We start from the raw sequence: 21,660 nt of genomic DNA, 5'->3' as shown, positions 1-21,660 counted from the left end.
CAATGAAACGTATTTTTATTTGAGCAACACTAATATTTCTGGAAATGCTGGATTTTACTCTTCTGACATAAATTTCGCATCAAATGATGTAAGGTTAAAAAGAAAAGACAAATTTGAGCCAAAACTACTTGTTTGGATTGCATTCTCTACAAAGGGAATCTCTCAGCAGTATATTGCTCCGTCAGGCCAAGCAGTCAATGAAGATGTGAATATTTCAAAATGTCTTGTTAGATAAGAGAAATTCATTGAAAACATCATAAAAATGACAATACTGTTTTTTGGCCTGATCTAGCTTCATCGCAAAGTACAAAGTTATCTTAAAGCAAAAAATATTGAATTTGTGCCAAAAGAGCATAATCCTGCTAATGTGCCAGAATTATGTCTAATTGAAGATTTTTGGTCTGAACTTAAGAGATTAGTGTACAACAAAAACTGGCAAGCTGAAAACCTAAGCAAACTTAAAAAGCGGATAGAGTTTTCAATTAAAAGAATCAACATAGAGCGCGAACATTGGCTTGCTGCACCCACATTTACAAGAGTAGACACTGTTCGTCGTCATGGAAATGAAAAACTTAAAAATCTATTTATTTTATTATTTAGATGTTTTTTGTTATTATACTTTTTAAATTGTTAAAAAAGATGACTCCGTTAAAAAGTTATACCCTTTCTAATTTTGTCCAGATTTTTAGTTATCACATGTTACCCATGATAATGTTACAGTTTAAAGTTTTTGAGATTTCCACCATTCAGTGATGCATTTTTAAAAAAAGACTTACTATACAAACAGCTTTTATTGAATGGAGGAAATTAGGCTTTCAACTTGAATACTATTGGTAACAATTTCTTGAAATCTTTATCAGCAAAAGTTATTGCAGCTTCATTTTCAGAAATATAAGATTAAAAATATCTAGGAACTAGTGCGTTTGAAAGGAAATGAGCATTACTGACAGTCTAAAAATATCTAATTTCCAATATATTTTTTTTTTTCAATTGATAAAAATGATAAAATATTTATTAGCTTTTTAAAAATTTCAACAGTGTCAGTTTTTTGTTTGTTTGATCTCTTTGCAACTTATCTAGAGCAACTTGAATTGGTCTTAATATTTTCAACAAATATTCATTTTGCTTTATCTGTATGTCACTTAATTTCCAACGGTTGTAGGATCCAAGTCTCTATTTTTTTCAAACATAAAAATGATGAATCACATACAGAATTACAGCGTGTTTCAGTAGGAAGTGTTAATTTTATTCCTCCACTTTCTTTATAATTTGCTCTAGCTTGATGATTATTATTTTATTATCTGTGTAACATGCATTCTCACATTTTCAATGTTAAGATCATTTGCTAAAAGATTTAGCATGATTTAGCATAGATGAGCACACCCATAAGTAATTTTCATATATATATAAAGAACATACTCTCTCCCCTCTTCTCTTTCAGATGAAAATATTTGATGCATTGGTTTCATATTAGCTGCACTGTCACAAAACTTTTTACTGTGCATTCAAATTTATGTTACAGATGCTATTGCTTCTCTTACTGCATGCAATACAAACTCTTCTACAGCCCTTTTTTTTCTGGAAAAGTAACTCGTATTTAACCAAATCATTCCACAATTGTGCCCAATGTTTTGAGACATTTGTTGAAATAATTTACTTTCCTGCAGAAAATTTAAAGTTTTTAAAAAAATTTTAGTTTGGTTTAAATTGATATTTTTTTGATTGGTTTAAACCATTTGGTTTAAACCTATCAACCTTGGTTGGAAGCCAAGATGTTGAGAAAAATAAATAAATAAATTTAATACTACATAAAAACTTTTTTATACTCAGAAAAAATATTATAGTCTGACCTATAAAAATTTTATATATATCTTTATCTAACACTTACCTACTTGACCATAATTTGCCCATTGATTAATCTGTACGCATTCAGCACCATACTTGACAAACGACAGCCATTTCAACCATATAAAATAATCAGGAATAGACCTAAAAAACAATTTTATTTATGATTAGTAGTACCAGCACTGGCTAGTTATATAGTATTATACAAATCATTATTGTTATGTTCCTTAAGAACACGAGATTTCATTTTTGTAGAAAAAAACACAGATGAAAAAGAATTAAAAAGCATTATTACATAAAGAAAAAACCAGATAAAAGTCTATAAAGCAATTGACAGTAAAATAAAACACTTATTTATAGAACAATAGAGAAAAGAATGTAAATTTGGTGAATAAGATATTAGCTGAGAGTTTTGGTTGATGAAACAAGATATAAAAGCTTGCTTGAGCAGCAACAGTAAGTATGTGTAGAATATATATATATATATATATATATATATATATATATATATATATATATATTTATATATATATATATATATATATATATATATATATATATATATATAAATGGATTATTTTTTTTACATCTTCGCTTCCATCAAGGCTGCAAGCAACCACTTTAAGAGTTGGAAGTAACTGGAAAAAAAAAAGATGAGGTTTGTAGAGCAAAATAACAATTGACAGAAAACTTAAAAGATTGCAAATTATATGAATCAGGAAAGCAAGATAAGGTAAGCCAATTCCAAAGAACTGATGTTCGAGGAAAAAAATTAGACAAATAAGAGTTTTTGGAGCACTTAAGAGCAGTCACAGAAAAAGAAAAAGACTTAATTGAATGTCCAACTATATTTACAATGCCTTTTTGCACCTTGTCTAAAAGAGAAAGGGCATCATTAGAAGATCTGTCTTAGATATGACAGCATACAAGGACGGATTTGAGATTTATAGAGATAAATAAAATCCGAAGTAAGAAAGTGGCGAGCATGATAAAGAGATGCAACCTTAGCAGATGCTAATTTTGCAATGAATTTGATATACGGTTTCAAAGAAAGATCGGAAGTAAGAGTTAATCCTAGAAGATTAAGGGTAGATGACTCATCGAGTACATAACCATTCATAAATGTAGGAAGATCTAAATTATTGCATTAAAGATTGGCTGAAAAAAATTGAGTTTTATCTGAATTAAAGATCACCAGCCACTGTGATCCCCATGCTGTAGCAGAAGTGAAAATCTTTTGAAGCTCAGATGCCCCCTCCAAGCAATCAGAGAGTGTTGGCTTCTTATCATGACAAGAATAAATGGTAGTATCATCAGCAAACAATGCCACCTTAGATGTGGGAATATCTGGAAGATCGTTAATGTATATTAAAAAGAGTATAGGGCCAAGGATTGAACCTTGAGGAAAGCCTGAAGTAACAGGATATGAAGAGGAGTGCTGTCCATCGAGGACAACTTTTGAACTACGAATTAAAAGGAAGGATACATTAATTTTAAAGATGTTACCAGACACAGTAAGAAGAAAGCATATGGAGAAGACCAGCATGCCAAACTTTATTAAAGAATTTAGAAATGTCAAATGCAATAGCCTTAACTTCTCCACCTCTTTCTAATGCATGATAAAACCTATCGGTTATTACTTTTAGCAAATCAGCTGTAGAACAAGAAAATCAAAATCCATATCGATGATCAGATAGTAATTTAATAGATTCAAGATGAGAGATTAAGTGTTTGTTAATAAAAGATTTCACAACCTTGCTTATGATAGGAAGAAGACTAATGGGGCGGTAGTCAGATTGCTCTCCAGAATTTTTAAAAATAGGGGTAACAGATGCCGCTGTCCAGCATGCCAAAAAACAAGACTCTGATAAGCACTTGTTAAATAGTTTTGAAAGTATAGATGACGGCTCCGGAAAATACTTCTGAAAGACTACAACAGGTATGTTGTCTGGACCTCAAGCTGTAGATTAGTCTAAGCAGGAAATCACTTTTGATACAGAAGCTGGAGTGATATGAATGTCAAGCAATGGATCAATCTGTTTGACAGCTATATCAGGTAGAATGCAACTAGTGGAATTGAGAGATAATATTGATGAAAAGTTCTTAGCAAACAATTCAGCTTTGCATTTAGGTGTGTTACAAGAGAGTACTGTACAAGAGAGGTGGATAACCGTACAAGAGAGGTGGATAACCGTACAAGAGAGGTGGATAAACAGATTTGCCCTTATTATTGATACTGTTAAAGATTTTCCAGAAGTCACGAGAGCCTAATATTTGGATGAAGTACAAGATTTTATGACCTGAAAATAGCGAGCTTTGGCATTAGACAAAACCTTTTTACAATGGTTTCTAGCAATAGTAAACAGACGTCTGTTTTCTGGAGAACTGTTTTGCTGATAGATATGAAAGTAACGGTTTTGCTTGGAAATCGCAGCAGCACAATGTGAGGAAAACTAAGGATCTGGAAACCTGGAATCGTTGAGAGGGAACAAAAGATTCCATGTCAGCCTGAATCCAAGAAGTTATGTAAGAAGCACTTTTGTCAGCAGGAAGATTTCCATCCAAGGGCCATCAGTAAGAAAATCACAAGAAGAAAATCACAGAAAGAGTCCCAGTCAGGTTTAAGGTAGTTGTAAGAGGTATGATGATAAGGAGATTCTGATGATGAAGAAGAATGAGATAATAGTTTTAGAGAGATCAAACTGTGATCAGAAGCACCAATGAGTGAATGTGGAGAAACTGAGCACTGACTAAGATCAGAAACAAGACATAGGTCGAGTAGAGAAGGTAAATGATTTGGGTTGTCTGAAAAGGGAGTTGGAAAGTTGATTATTTGAGTTGGAGATTGAGAAAGGCAAAAGTTGAGGGCCATAACACCTGTAGAGTCACTGACACAAGAGTTAAGCTATTCAGTATGATGAGCATTAAAGCCACCAACAACAACAATATTGGTTGATAGATAAAGAGAGAGAGCTTGGTCAATTTGATCAGAAATAACATTGAAAAGAGTGCAGTCTTGAGATGAAGGAGAGTGACATAGAACAAAGAGAAAAGCGATAGAGTGAAGTGGTGCTAAACGAAAGCACATAAAAGAATAATCGGCAGATTCAAACCTAGTATCCTGACAAATGGGTGAATTCTTATGAATGTAAATGCCCAGGCTAAGCATGTGACTATTGGAATCTTTACGAATTAAAGGAAGATAACTATCAACACAAAAATCACAAGATGAGACAGCTGAACTCAAATTAGTCTCACAAAGAGCAAGTAGATCTGGTGAACTTTGCAAGAGATCAGACTCAACAGAAGAAAAGTTACTTCAAAGACCACGAATATTAGTTAATGATACAGCTGAACTCAAATTAGTCTCACAAAGAGCAAGTAGATCTGGTGAACTTTGCAAGAGATCAGACTCAACAGAAGAAAAGTTACTTTAAAGACCACGAATATTAGTTAATGATAGGTTTAGAGAACTTGGTGATGACAATGGTTTTTTGTGCTTTATAGTTATTGGTACTTTAGTTGATTTTAAATTTGTTAAAGAACTTGACTCAAAGCATAGATAGTACTCAGTACACTATTTACTATATATATAATATAAATATATATATATATATATATATATATATATATATATATATATATATATATATATATATATATGTGTGTATATATATATATATACACATATATATATATATATATATTAGGGTGTAGTGAAAAAACATTTATTTCGAAATTGAAAATTTAAATATTACTTTCAGATGTTTATTGACATTTTAAGATATACTATAAATTTTTTTTTTCCATATCTTCAAAATAAATTACCAAAATGAAGTTTTAAATATTTTATAATGATTAAATTAAATAAAGTTACTATTTTTGATCGGAAGAAAAATAAACGGAAATATTGCATAAAAAACAAAATACAGATTTAGATAAATTAAATTAATGACAGTTAATTTTTAACTACTAAATTAATTTTTATATTACCAAAACAATTTATTTTATCTTTGTAAAATAATATACTATAAAAACAATATTCAATGTTTTCATAAAATAACAAAAATCTTTAATTCTAATTATAATGGTCTGTAAAGTTACTTTCTATAAGTTATGCGTTGTTTACCTTTAAAATTATAAGTGTTTTCTAGATTCTGATGTGCAAAGGTTAAAGAGTTATTTTAACTAGAATTATAAATAAGTTTAGGGACAAAAATACGGTATCGTTCACAATTATTTGCATTGCGTCCATAATTATTTTCGTTGTAGTCCATAATTATTTTTGTTGCGTCCACAATTATTTTCGTAATAAAAATACTTTATTTTTCAAATGTTTTACAGTAAATTAAGAAAAAAAATTCAAGCATAATTTAATCACATAAACTCATTACGCTGAATTTCTTTTAACACCCACTCACGCATGTGAGAATAATAATTTTCAAAAGAGCATTCAATAAAACCTGTTAAAATCGCAGTAATAATGTGGATTTCTTGTGGATTATTAGGTCGAGGTTGTATCCTTCTAAATAAATTTTTTATCACACCAAAAAACTCCTCGATAGGATTAAGTTGAGGGCTGTAAAAACTGAATAATTTTTACAGCCCTCAACTTTCTCCTATCGAGGAGAAAGTTGAGGGCTGTAAGCTTTCAACTTTCTCCTCGATAGCTTTCTCAAAATGCCGATTCTACAGTTGATGAATGGTGGAATCGCGCATTGTCCATTATTACAACATATCTTTGATCACTTAAAGCTGGTCTTAAATCTTGTTCGATCCACTCGCTCATGCTAGCAGTATTAAAGGCCCCAACCTTTATTTTAAAACGAATACATCCCGTAACTGAAATGGCGCATATTAAGCTAACATTTCTTCTTCTCTGTGTGGGGACTGTAATATATGGGGTACTTCCAAACAATGCATATCCATAATGTCGTAAATTGTGCAAATTAAAATCGGTTTCATCTATGTAAATTAGATCAGAATTTTGCAAAAAAGAAACATGATTGCAAAACGTGAAACTTGTTGCTATTACATGAGCTGAATCTCATTTGTTTTAATTCTCTTTTAATTGTAGTTGTCAAGCATTTATATTCTTCGGGCATTAGTTCTGCAATATCAATCGTAGTTAATGCATTATTTGCATTAATTAATAATTCAATTTCTCTCTTTCTTTCAATATTATGTCGTGCCGCTCTGCCACGCTTTTTAGGCACTGTATTTTGATCTTGTTCAAGTTTTCGTATCCAGTTTTGAATCGTCCTAATTGAATGACCTGTTGCATTTGCAATAGATCAACTTGATTCGTTGCTATTCATCATTCTTTTTATTGTAGAAATATTTTCTTTGGTTGCAGATTTGTTTTTTGTTTGTTCTTCTGTTTCGACATTCGAATGATTGATGTTTGTATTGTTTTCGTTTGCCATTATATATTTCGTGATAAAAATACTAAAGTATTTTAAAATAAAAATACTAAAGTATTTTTATTACGAAAAAAATTGTGGACGCGACGAAAATAACTATGGACGCAGCGAAAATAATTATGGACTGCAACAAAAATAATTATGGACGCAACAAAAATAATTGTGGACGATACTGTAATTAAGTTCAACAAATAAATCAATCTTAGGATAACTAATTAACTTTCGTAATGTGTTTATGTATTTTTGTTAATTTTTATGATTTAAAGAACCACAAAAAATTTAAAGTTTATGTATATTATATAGATGTATTTATATATGTATGTAGTGCGGTAGTGGTGTAGTGGTAAAGCGCTCGCTTCATAAGCGAGAGGTTCCGAGTTCAATCCCCACCACGTCCCTGGTAGTACCGCGCTCAACTTGTTTCTCCGCGCAGCGGCCTTGTTCGTCGAGGTTCGTGTTTCGGAGTTATAGAGTTGAGAGAGGATTATAACCACTATTAAGTAGCCTCCTCATCTGTAGTGGCCTTCTAGGCCTTGAGGAGGTGAATAACAAGAAAAAAAAAAAAAAATATATATATGTGTATATATATATATATATATATATATATATATGCATAATTATATAAATATATAATTTTTATAGATTAATACATGTTATGAATAAAATAAAAAGGACACGTAGTAATTCTTGCCCAGGCAGCATAAAAGTTAAAGAATTCATTGGTCTTGGTGCTGATTTGATACCCTTTGAATTACCAACCTTCAGAAATGTTTTACAATTATTGTTGTTAGAAATGGAGTCCTTAGACACCAATCTTCAGTATGTGTCGAAAGAAATTATTCACAATGCTGCCAAAAAATCATCTTGTAAAGTTAGCAAAGTCTAATATTTTAAGAAAATTATTATAAAATATATTTGTTTTCTACTCTTTCATTATCATAGCTATTTTAAATATACATATTTTTTATTTAGGCTGTTGTACAGTATAAAAAAGTGAATATAAATATTAAAATTCAACCTAATCACTATATTGTTCAGAGAATTGAAAATGAGTGGAAAAGAGTTATCCAAACTGTTTGGGGAAGAGTGACAAATACTCAAAAGGATAAGTTATATAATGAAATGAATGCGCTATTTGATATTCTTTGTTGCAAACATAGTATTAAATGCAAGGAAGATCCAACTTGTTCTGACCCAAAATGTTCTCATTGTGTTTTTCTTCCAATCTGTAATTGTTCATTAAGTTCGAAAATTCCTGAAGTAGAGTTGAAGTTTTTCAGAGCTCAGAGATTGAAAGTTGGAATGAAAAGTGTGTACCAAATACATTGTAGATACAAAAAAGAATATACTTGGCTGGAAAAGCAATGCAAAAGTAAACAAAAAACCTTTAATGTTTAAAAAATTAGAGGAGAAGAAAGTAGAGTTAAGTAATAATGAGTTTTTTAATGAAGAAATAGAGGTAGATGTGATTGAGAAAGCAAATGAATCATCTAACCAGTTAATGAACACCAAAATTGACGACGGAATAAAGCAATCTGTCATCAATACAAATCACTTTCCTCTTCTTGCTCAAACAGTTTTAAGAAACGGAACAAGTAATAGAGAAGCTGCTGCTATTTCTTCTGCAGTTCTTATAGATCTTAGGATTGTTAATGAAAAAGATAATAAACTGATTATTGACCATCACATAATTCATAGGGAAAAGAAAAAAGTAATGGAAAAGCTCCAGACAGAAGATTTACAGTTGTATAAGTCAGAAGAAATTAAAGCATTATTTTTTGACGGTAGAAACAATTTAACTTTTTTTAATAATCAAGATAAAACAACATCAAAATATTATTCTAAAACAATAAAAATGAACTTCTTCACTGTCACTAGTGAACCAGGTTTAAAATATGTATTCCATTTCTCTCCTCTTAAGCCTGGAGTAGGCAAAAAATCTGCGTTAATGATAGCCAAACCTATAGCAGATTTGCGTAGAAAATTTGATATAAACTTACAGTATATTGGAGCAGACTCTACAGCTATTAACACTGGAAGATTAGGTGGGGTTATAAAAACAATTGAGGATCTTTTAAATAAAAAGTTAACATGGATTATATGCATACTAATGAGCTTCCGCTTAGGCATCTTATTCAGAAACTAAATGGTAAAACAACTTCTAGTAATGGGTTTAGCGGAGTCATGGGTAAGCTATTAAATTATGCTACATTACTTCCATTAGCTCAGGCATTTCCAACAATAACCATTGGTAAAAGACCAATTGAATTAAATCAAGATGTGATCGATGATCTTTCAACTGATCAGCTCTATGGGTATAAAATGATTTTGGCTATATGTTCAGCTAACATACCTATAGATCTTATAAAGATGGAGTGTGGTCCTGTTAATCACAACAGATGGTTGACCATTGCAAATAGACTGATGCGAATTTGGGTATCAGTTCATGGACTGTCTAGGCAAAACTTTATTACTTTAAGTCAATTAGTTTAATATGTTGTTGGTGTTTACTATCCAATGTGGTTTGATATAAAGGTGAGGTGGTCTTTTATTGAGGGTCCAAGACATGTTTTAGAACCCATAAGATTAGTAAAAATGCAAAACCAGGTTACCAGGGATATTGTTGAAAAATATGTCATATCAGTCATATTAGTTTTCTCGCAGTGAAGCTGTTCTAACCACTTTGCTTTGCAGTTCTAAAGTGGAAGAACATGTTTTTGCAGTGAATTGTATTCTACAGATCAGAAGAGGTTTCAACAAAGGAGAAACATCTGTCCAAGAAAGGATTCATTCTTCCTATTTAAACATAGATGCTAAGAATCTCGCTGAGTTATGTTCTTGAACTCATAATGTATTTGAGCCAATTCAAACACGTAGCTTTACAACTGAGACAATAGTTGATTTTAAGGTAAATATCATGGTTGTTGACTCCATACCATGCCACAGACAAAGTGTTGAGCGGGCTGTTAAACAAACAACAAGAGCTTGTGCTGCTGTCTATGGACATGATTCAAGAGATGGTTTTATCCGAGCAGGTTGCCATCACCGTAAACTCTTACCTAAAAACGATACAAAAAAAAAAACCTAAAACAGTTGATTATATAATTTTTATATTTTGAAAATGAGTATATATATTTCTTAACTTATTTGATCTTCACAAATTTACATTTTAATTTATACTAAACAGGGTCCATAATCCATAAAAGGCTCATTTTGCAGGTCTAATCTTTGTATAGTTTTTTTATATTTTGAAAAGGTTAATGGCAGTTTTTGAATTTTAACAAAAATATGTTGTGTTTAATAGTTATGACTTTTTATTGTTAATAACTCCCCCCTTTACCCCATTTTGGTAATTTATTTTGAAGTTATGGAAAACTTTTTTTTATAGTATCTTAAAATGTCTATGGGCATCTGAAAATAATATTTAAATTTTCAATTTAAAAAAAAATTTTTTTTCACTACACCCAATATATATATGTATGTATATATATATATATATATATATATATATATATATATATATATATATATATACACGCACACAAGATTTGTTAAGATAAATAGGATTTGTTAAGATATTATACTCTATACTAGTTAGTGAGAACTCAATCAGTAAAAAATTTTTAGATACTGATTTTGTATTTAATCAAAGATTTATTTTTCAGCAAGACTATATATTCCTGTTTTATCATAAATGACCACAAATTAAAACGATAAGTATAATGTTTTTTATAAATTCATGGTCAGAACTACATTTTTAACCAAAAAAGGTTTTTAAAAATGAAATATAAGGTGTCATGTTATTTGCATTATTAAAACACTTATTTAAAAACTATTTACCAAATAAAGAACATCTCATCACATTTGTGATGTGCTAGCAAAACTACAGAAAGTATCATCTGGAAATACCTTAACTTTTAAAATGGTACTTTCTATATTTTAATTATTTTTAATCTTTAAAAAATTAGATAAAAAAAAATTCATACATATCTTTAAGAAAAAATCCACCAAACAGCACAAAAGGCATAATCAATGGAGGGCCAACACTTGTAGCAACTTGCACAGTAGGAGAAATCGAGGAAATAAAATATCCTTAAAAAAAATTAGAGAATAAAAAATATATAAAATTTAAAGGAAAGGTTCAAAATAGCAAAATATAACAAACCAAATGATAGTCCAGCTTGGTTTAATAGTTGAATAATTCCAACAAATATGAAAAATGCAGCAGCATCAGTTCGTAAACCTAAAAAATCACAAATATTTAGATGATATTAGAATAATACTAAAAATAAAAATAGACCTTAGCACATTGTCTTTATATCAACAAAGCAAATAGACCTAAGTATATTGTCTTCATATAAAAAAAGCAAATAGGAGAAATAAACTCCGAATCACTCTTGGTTGAATAAAGGCTAGAGATGGTGTCTCAATAAAAATACTCATGTTGGGCAGATGTTAATTGGACCCAGCTACTGTCTTGTAGAAGACCTTCTAAGCAACAACTTTAGGGGTAAGCAGTATAACTCTGTTGACCAGCCTTACAACCCTTCTTCATCTATTAGGCTAGCGGAGATGTAAATCTGTATTACATTGTTTCCTGCCAAGGATGATGAATGCTAGATTTTTGCTTGTCTCCTTGATAGTGGCTATGCAACTCTTTCTGTTACCTCCTAATAAGGGTGCAGCTCTACAACTCAATTTAATGGTTCTAAAGCCAACTGGTAGTAAGACTTCCTGAACTCTGTGGTGGCTCTCAGAGAGGCTGATTCCATCTACAGCTGTAAAATATCAGAGTATTAACTGTGCCATGTTGCGCATGGATGTCCCTGTTAATGCTTTTGGCGTGCATTGTTGGAATCACATAAGAAGCCCTAAGTTACTTTTAGGTTAATCAGAAAGACTTTAGGTTAATCAGAAATACCGAGACAACTGCATAGCTCATTGCTTGCAATGCCATGCTCTATCTTTGAATAAGTCAAGCTTTCTTTAACTTAAATCATGACCAAAGTACACAAAAATAATAAAAAATAATAGGGGGGTTTGGGGAGGTTGGAAAATTTTGGAAAATTTTCCCACCCACCCAATCCACTTACCCACCCAATAAAAACTTTATATCTCAAAACTAAAAAAAAAAATCAGTGAAAATCGGCTTTAAAAATTAAAAAATGATTCTTTCAGCCACTAATAAAAACAGAAACTTTCATTGTAAATACCCTTTAAAAATCGCTGACCTAGTAAATCTCGAAATGAGATTTTAGTTTATTTCTCACCAAAGTATAAAACTCATATCAGCATATTAAATCCTATTGAAATTATGATAAAACAGCTGTAAGAAAATGCTTTATAATATTAAAATATTAGTTTGGATTTGAAAAATGAAATTTTTATTAAAATATACTTATATTGTAACATCAAAAATTACCACTCCCACCTCTTTTATTAAAAACTCCCCATTTATTAGATCTGGAATAAAATCCCCCCCCCCCAACCTTTGCATTAAGGACTTGAGAGTAACCGTCATCTAACTGTTTCAATATGTCTTTTACTAATATTTGTGGTTTCCGAAGTAACGTATCTATCAGTTGAATTTTACCTTTTGTAAAAATCCCCAGAATCACTTGCTCTTTGTAAGACTAACTTAAACTCGGATGTTCCTTCTTCAGATCTCAGTATTGATAGGTATTATCCTTTAATTCAGCAAAGACTCTAATTTTCACATGCTTGACTTGGGCATATACTTATGCGTCAATTCACCTATTTGTCATGAAAGCACATTAGAATTCTCTGACCATTCTTTTATGTGCTTCCGCCTAATATCTCTTCACTCTATCAACTTTCTCTTTGTTCTTTATTGTTCTCCTTCTTCTTAAGACTGCACTCATTAAGATGTAATTTCTGATCAAATTGACCATACTCTTTCTCTTAACCCTTCTGCCTATATTGTTGTTATTGGTGACTTTAATGCTCATCACACAGAATGGATAGGCTCTAATACCACTGACCCTGCTAGCACTAAAGCCTATAACTTTTGCATTTCGTAATTTCTTACTCAGATAGTCAACTTTGTGACTTATTTTCCAGACAACCCTAATCAATTATCTTCACTCCTTGATTTGTTTCTTGTCTCTGACCCTAATTTTTGTTTATTTTCACATTGTTCTCTCCTTTAGACGGTTCTGACCATGCAATGATTTTTATAAATCTTACTTCTTGCACTTCTTCGTACTCACCCTATTATAGCCCCATTTAGTGCTACCCTAAAACTAACTGGAATTCTTTTCATAACTTTTTTTGTGACTTTTCTTGGGCTGATCTCTGATGATTCTCTCACCACTGATAAATGTGCCTCCTAACCTCCTGGATCCAGGCAGATATGGACGCTTTTATTCCTTCTCATTGGTTCCAAGTCAAGCCTCATTCTACCCCATGGTTTTAGCTTTCTTGTGCAGCTGCTTAACCTAATTGTAATCATTTTTTTCATCTTTTATAAACGAACAACTTTCTTGAGTTGTTTTGAACAAACACCTATTAACTATTGCAAGAAATCAATTTTAAAAGGTGCTGTCTGATGCTAAGCTTTTGATAAAGCTTGGCATCCTGGTCATCTCAATAAACTTTTTTCATATGGTGTATCTGGGAAAGTTTTTAAGATTATTAAATCATTTCTTTCTAACTCCTTTATTGAAGTCATCCTCAAAAGACCAACACTCTTATTCATTTCCAATAACTTCTGGAGTTTCTCAAGGTACTATTCTCAGCCTTATTTATTTCTTATCTATTTGCCGTGGCTTTTGAACTTTAACTCCAATAAAACAGGGTTATTTACTGGAACTGGAATCACAAAACTCTCGACCTAGTATTAATGAATGGCAACCCTGTCACTAAGCTTTCTTCTTTATATCTTCTTGAATTTTTGCTCACTACTGACCTCCCATGACAGCCATATATGCAATTGATTGCAAAGTTAACATCTGCTTAGGTTGCTCTTCATTATCATTCTGGCCGCTAATTCTCTACCTCTACAAATCTCCCTTTGTCCCTGTATGAAATACTATTGTCATATTTAAGATGATTCTTCTAATGCTCTTTCTCTTTTAGACAAGGTCTAAAAACGCATTGTAAATGTAGTTGGATCTCCTTTATTTTCCAAGCTTGAGTCACTCTCCCATCATCATAAAGTTGCATCTTTCACTTTTCTACAAATACTATCATGGTCGCTGCTCAAAGGGACTATGATCTTAATTTCCATCAACTGAAACTCATTTTTGCTTAACTTGTCTTTCAGCGAAGTCACATCCTTTTACTGTAGCTGCCCATGCATACTCTAAAAACTTATGTAGTTTTTTTCACAGCACTTCAATGCTTTGGAAATCTTCTCATCTTCATGTTTTCCTCATATAAACTACATTTTTTTAAGTCTTTTGTCAACTGTTTCCTTGCTGTTTAACTCTATTCTTTGTTTTTTAGTAACTCCCAACTTGGTTGAAACCCTTAGAACAGAACAAAGAAAACATTAGAACAAAAAAAAAAAAACATAGAGCCTTAAAAAACCTTAGAACATTGTCTTCATGTAAAAAGAACAAGCAGACATTTGCACATTAATTTAATTTAAAAAAAGAAACTTAAAAAGTTATAAAAATTTCAGATGAAACTAAAATAATACAAAAATACAAATAAATATAACAAATAAAAAAGCTAGATCTAAGCCTATTATCTTAATGTAAATAAAGTAAAGAACTTACCACATTGTCATAATATAAAACTGTTTTTTTTTTATTTCATAGAACATTTTGTTTTTAAAAAAAGCAAAACTTACCAACCATAAAGTAGAAAATAATACTATAAATAATTGGTCCAATAACGTACCATGGAAACTAAAAATATTTGCGACTGTTGTATCATTATAAAGATATCAAAATAAATTATTAAAAGAACATACATGATAGATACTAAAAACTCCAATTCAATAAAATGCATTCAATAAATGAAAAAAAAAAACCAGAAAAAAAGAGTTGCCTGCTTAAAGAAATGATGTTTTTAAATAGATTATTTAAAGTTTTTGCTGAGAGACCACTAATCTTAAGTAAAACCAACCTAACATGTTGTTTAAATAATTATTGACAGAAAAAATTTTCTGCCCACTATGACAAACTTGAAATAAAAAAAAAGATTTTTTAAAGTTTATTGTAAATTATTAGTATTGTATAATTATTAGTAATTGTAAGTATAAATTGATTATAATTATAAATCATATTAATTTTACGAAGTCTTAAAAACTTTTATCTTAACAAAAGTAAAAAACAGAAGTTTAAAAAATTTTTAACTTGAATTGTAAAATCACAAATATTATCCAATGCAAATCCAATAAAGCTTTACTTCATAGAACTCAAAACATTTAAAAAAGAAAAAGCTGTACTTGCAGCAGCAGAGGGCACACCACCAAAATGCACTACAAAGATCAGTAGAATGCATTTGGTGGTATCAGATCACAGACCACACTTTGCTAATGTGCATTTTTGGTAGTAATGCAGCACACATCCTGGAATGCTTACCACTCAACACCCCACATACTAAAAGCTTCTATTAAAAAAACAAGAAGTAAACGAAACACTTAAAACAGTAAGTAATGATGATTAATATAATTTAATTTAAACTAATTCATGTATGTTTGATTATCTAACCAATGCAATAGACATTATCCTAAAAAGGCATCTAATTGTTAATTTACAGCTAGTTGGTTAACTTGTCAAAATATGTCAAAACCTTTGACATAATTAACCACAAGCTTTTCCTCATCAAGCTTTTTGACTAATTTCTAATTTCTTTTTCTTTTGCGACTGAAATTCAAATTCAAACAAATTCAAAAATTTCCTATATGCAGATAATTCACCAGATAAACATGAAACTGATAAAACTAAATCATGTGATAAATAATTATCACAATTTGTAATTTCAAAGTTTTTCAGACCATAAAATTGATTTAACATATTTAATTATTATTTAAGATTTATTAAACCCAATACTTCAAACTTTAGACACTAGATTTAACATACTAGTACACTACATACTTTAAGATACTGATGCTTAAAATCTCTCACTGCTTAATGGCCAGTACTATTAAACAAAAATTTTAAAAAATGACAAGAGTGATAATGTCATTAAATAATCACTCTTGCTAACTTTTAAAAAGATCGAAAAAGAAAAGAAATTTATCTTATATACAAATTAAAATTTTTTTTTTTTATTGGCAAACCAACAGATTGTTGATCTTAAATCATAATTGAGTTTAACACAATCCTTTAACACAAATAACATTTATAACAGCAAATAACAACCTGTATGTATCAATTATCAGCAGGATAAATGCTTACAACAATCAATGTAATGATGCTCAATACAGTGTTATGAGATTATATCTTTAATACTTAAATCTTTTTAACCTACTTTTTAACATTTAAATCTTTTTTACCTACCTTTAAGCTAGATATGAATAAAACTTACAAAATTTATTTAAAAAGTAAATTAAAAAATAAAAACTTGTGTTGTAATTGCAATCAAATGTAGATAAATCTATTTAAATAAATTAAATGAAAAAAGACAAATACAAAAAATAATTCAAAGTTACCTCAGATAACGTTTTACTGATAAAATAAACATCTGGCCGATACATGGCTAATTTATGCTCCTTTAAGAAAACTGGTATTTCTGCTGGAAATATCTAAAACAATACAAAAAAAATAAATATTTTTGACTTAAAAAAAAATTTAGTGACGCAAAATATGAACAATTAGCAATTAACAAAGTAAAAGAAAAGCTAGAGTGTGGGTAAAGATATAGGTGAATAAATATTTTGAAATTATTTATAATACTAACGTATAAAGATCCACTCAGAGCGCTGAATGACTGTGTCATAACTGTAAAAAAGAGTGCACCATTTACGTTTGTAGCTACATCATTGCTTTCATCTGTTGTGTTTTTACCAACTTTGAGAAAAACCAAGCCAGATATCAATCCAATAAACTAAATATACATTTCTAAATATCAATATATATGGATTTAACTTTGTTATAGGTTGTGTGTATATATATACATACATATACATATATATACATAAACATATATATATATATATATATATATAAATATATATATATATATATATATATATATATATATATATATATATATATATGATATATATGATATATACATATATATACATATATATATATACAGCGGTGGCCAAAAATTAAAGACCAATCTTTTTTTTTCAAAATTTATTTTTAACCTTAGTATAATTTTATTTTGGAAAAAGGTCAAAAAAAGAAAAACATTTTTAGAAAGAATTTTTATTGTATTTTATATTTATTATAAAAGAATTTATAATTTTTTTACAAAATAATGTTAAAAAATTAAAAAACTGACTAGTAAAAAATATAAATGAGAAAAAAAATTGGACAAAATTTTAAGACCAGTTTCAAAAATATTTCAAAAAGCAATAAAAAAATAATTTAAAAACGTGTTGTTCCTCCATTTGTTTTCAAGCACTCTTGTACTCGTTCTGGCATTGAATTCATTAAAGTTTTGATTACTTCATCAGGCACATTTTTCAAATGATGAGAGATAGAAGCTTTCAAATCTTCCAAATTGTAAAGTTGTTCTTTACCAAGCTTGTGATCAAGCCACGACCATAAATTCTCTATTTGATTCAAGTCTGGACTATTGGCAGGCCATGGAAGCACTTGAATTTTATTAGAATTGAACCGATCGCTAACAACATGCGCTTTATGACACGACGCATTATCTTGCTGGAAAATAAATCCATCTTGCAACTGCAATAAATCAATGCTAGGAATAAGCGAGTTTTCCAAAATTTCGATGTACTTTTCTTTGTTGAGTCTACCATCGAATAAATGAAAAACGCTAACTCCACAGGCACTCATACAGGCCCAAATACCTATTGAACCACTGCCTTGTTTTGTTTGTTTCAAAATGCATGATTAATCGAACCATTCGCTTGGAAGCCTATGCAACATTATGCGACCTTTTCTGTTGTCTACCTCAACATTCATTTTTATCACTAAAGACCACACGGCTCCACTGATTTGTTGACCAATTTTTATGTAGCTTGCACCACTCTTTCCTGGCAAATTTTTGTTTTTTATTTAAGCGTGGTTTTTTTGCAGCAGGACGCCATAAATAATTTAAATTGTGGAGGACCCTTCCCACAGTTCTAGGGCTTGCTTTCAGACCATTTGACAGTGTCCATTTCGTAGACAAGTCTGTAGATGATGCTTGTCTGTTTTCTTTCATTAATCTCACTAACGAGCAAACATCACGGTCATTTGAAATTTTATTGCGTCCAGTCCTATGACGATCATTAATTGACCGGGTCTCTTTGTATCGTTGAATTATGTTAATAATGCAAGAGTAAGAACTTCCGAGCTTTTCTGCTATTTGTCTGATGCTACAGCCTTCTTCTTTTAATACAAGAGCCGCATATCTGTCTTTTTCTTTGATCTTTGAACGCATTTTTGCAATATTTTTATATCCTTATTGCAATTCAAAAAATAAATGTTTATTTGATATCGAAACTCAGGTTTCGACATTTTATTTTATAGCCAACGTAATAAGCAATTAAGACAGTTAAAAAAAATAATGGATTATTATTTTTAATAAGTGCAAATTAAAGATTTGAAAGTGGTCGTTTAATTTTGTCCTATTTATTTAAGAAAAATTATAAGTACTCATCAGTTTTTTAATAAGTTAAACGCTATTTAATTAGAATTAGATTAAAAAAATTATACCACTTTAATCCGTATGTTTTAATTAACAAGATATTAAAAAAAAATTTAATATGTCAATTAGAACCTTCTTAATTTTAATTTAAAGATTAAGAAACCAACTAAAAAATGAGTAGTCTTTAATTTTTGGCCACCGCTGTATATATATAGACACACACACACACACACACACACACACACACACACACACACACACACACACACACACACACACACACACACACACACATATATATGTATATATAAATATATACATATAACATAATAGCTCTAATATATCATATATTGATGTTATTAGTGTATATCAGTACTTACTGGACATTTTTATTTACTTTATATATACATACATACATATATACAGTCTATATATATATATATATATATATATATATATATATATATATATATATATATATATATATATATATATATATATATATATATATATATATATATATATATATACATATATATATATATATATATATATATATATATATATATATATATATATATATATATATATATATATATATATATGAGCCCAATATAATATATTTGACTCACAGAAAAAACTTTTAAAGATCGCCTTTACAAGCACAATAATTCCTTTCATTATGAAAATGGGTCAAACTCTACTGAACTTTCTAAATTTGTATGGAGTGTTAAAAAGAAAGGTTTAAATCCTGTCCTTTTGTGGAAAATTTTAGACCAGGCTGAACCGTTTAAACCTGGTGGTAAGTCATGCAATTTATGCTTGATGGAAAAATATCTTATAATTTCATCCCCATTGCCTTTACTAAATAAGCGAAACGAACTTGCGTCTAAGTGTCGCCATGAAAACAAATATATGATGAATAACTTTAATGTCATCAAAGAAGACACTCCACAGTATTTTAATGTATATTTTTTTTGTCGTTATTTTTTTGAGATTTGTAACATCTGATGATCGTTATTTGCGTGAAACTCTGAGTAATGTTTTAAATAAATCGAGTGTTATAATTATTTAGTTTTTTTTACTATATATTGCTCTACTTTGGTATTGAGCACTCTTTAAAAAGAAATATTTACACAATTACTACTACGGAAATAGAAATTTACATATCATTAACTATATGATACTGTCATTACAAATAATGGAAGGTTTCTTATCTATACCGATTGTACGCATTTTTAATACTATTATTTTTGTTAACTGGTGGTATTTTAAAAATGCACAAATTGGTTATGAAATTCAAAAAACTTGGTTTTTAAACACAACAGCATTAGAATGGCCCAATACATAGGAATTAGGAATTTGTTAGATGCTTTTGATCTCATACAGCGAACCCACTTCAAGACCTGGCTATTTAAATGGGGTTTGTACAAGATAAGCTAAGTTTCCTGGCTGACCATTATTCTTGTTAACCTCCTGTCATCATGTCGGAGAGCTTCATATAGCCATAGCCGTAAATAAAACTGTTAAGCTGGAGAACAAACTATTTATATCAACCAAACCAAAGTTTAAAAAATAGTAAGGTAAAGATAAACTACTTCATTTTAAAAAACCTTTTTGCAAAAACAAACTGTATAAGTTTCTAAGTTAAAAATTATTTACATTTAGACTTTTGAGAAGTACAGAGGTTATTGTTAACTTGCAGAAAAAATCAGAACATTAGGTGAAAATTAACAAATATGGAGCTGTTTCACACACCTTGTATTTCATGAAATTCAAGTTGCATTTCTCTAGAATCAAGCAGGTTTTTATTCTGAGTAATAAAATATTCAAAGAAATCTATAGAATGGCTGACTACATTTCTATCTCCAGGGCACCGCGTTTTTTGACCAGCAACTTTTCTGATTCTGCAATTTTTTTAGTAAAACTTTATTTCATAAGTTTTGATATTATAGTCATTATTTAAAAATAATTTGTCATAAAATAAAAAAATTGTTTAAAAACAATGGTTTGCAAAATGGTTTAAATCAGACATAAAATACAAAGAAAATAACTCTAACGGGTGATGCAGAAGTTATCGAATACTATTTTTTTTTTTTTAAATAAAGCATTTATCTTTTAATAAAAATATATTATTTTTTATTTGAAAAAACATCACCATCTGCAATTGATCTCAATTTTGCTCTGACGCCTTTAATATGCAACTGTAAAAAGTTTAAATCAATTTCTTGTAGTTTTAGTTTAATGCGATCAATTAAAATTTGCTCTGTTGAAGCTTGCCAATCTCCCTTGAAAACCTTCTGTGCCAAATGTCCCCAAAAATTTTCAATTGGTTGTGCTTGAGGCACATTTGGGGGATTGGATTCTTTATCAACGTAATAGACATATTGGTCCATCCAATTTAGAGAATCTTTAGAATAATGAGAACTTGCTAAATCTGGCCAAAATAAATAGTTAAAGTCTCCATGATACTTGTGAATAAATGGAAGAAGTCGTTTTTCTAAACATTCATTAATATAGATTGATGAATTGATCGCTACAGCCTTGGAAGTGCGAAACAATGGCTCGGACATACCACGGTCAGATATGGCTATCCACATTAATAATTTTTTTGGAAATTTCTCTTTTCCTATAAAACGAACACTTTCTGGGC

The 21,660-nt window shown here is 29.8% G+C and overlaps 1 protein-coding gene across 3 annotated transcripts in view; it reads right to left on the bottom strand.

Annotated features, from left to right (window-relative positions):
- The window catches only part of LOC100198543 (protein white), a 108,447-nt gene that overhangs the window by 10,164 nt on the left and 76,623 nt on the right, over positions 1–21,660 (bottom strand). For all 3 annotated transcript variants that reach the window (XM_065805537.1, XM_065805539.1, XM_065805538.1), the window contains 6 exons: positions 17,142–17,288; positions 16,894–16,986; positions 15,085–15,142; positions 11,434–11,511; positions 11,255–11,360; positions 1,889–1,989 (listed from right to left, as the gene is read on the bottom strand). In XM_065805537.1, the coding sequence (XP_065661609.1) occupies positions 1,889–1,989; positions 11,255–11,360; positions 11,434–11,511; positions 15,085–15,142; positions 16,894–16,986; positions 17,142–17,288 (583 nt within the window). The remainder of the gene's footprint in view (positions 1–1,888; positions 1,990–11,254; positions 11,361–11,433; positions 11,512–15,084; positions 15,143–16,893; positions 16,987–17,141; positions 17,289–21,660) is intronic.

This window comes from Hydra vulgaris, chromosome 09, assembly GCF_038396675.1.
Source record: "Hydra vulgaris chromosome 09, alternate assembly HydraT2T_AEP".
Taxonomy (NCBI): Eukaryota; Metazoa; Cnidaria; class Hydrozoa; order Anthoathecata; family Hydridae; genus Hydra; species Hydra vulgaris.
The sequence above is the reverse complement of the archived record's forward strand: the minus strand, read 5'-3'. Positions and strand labels throughout refer to the sequence as shown.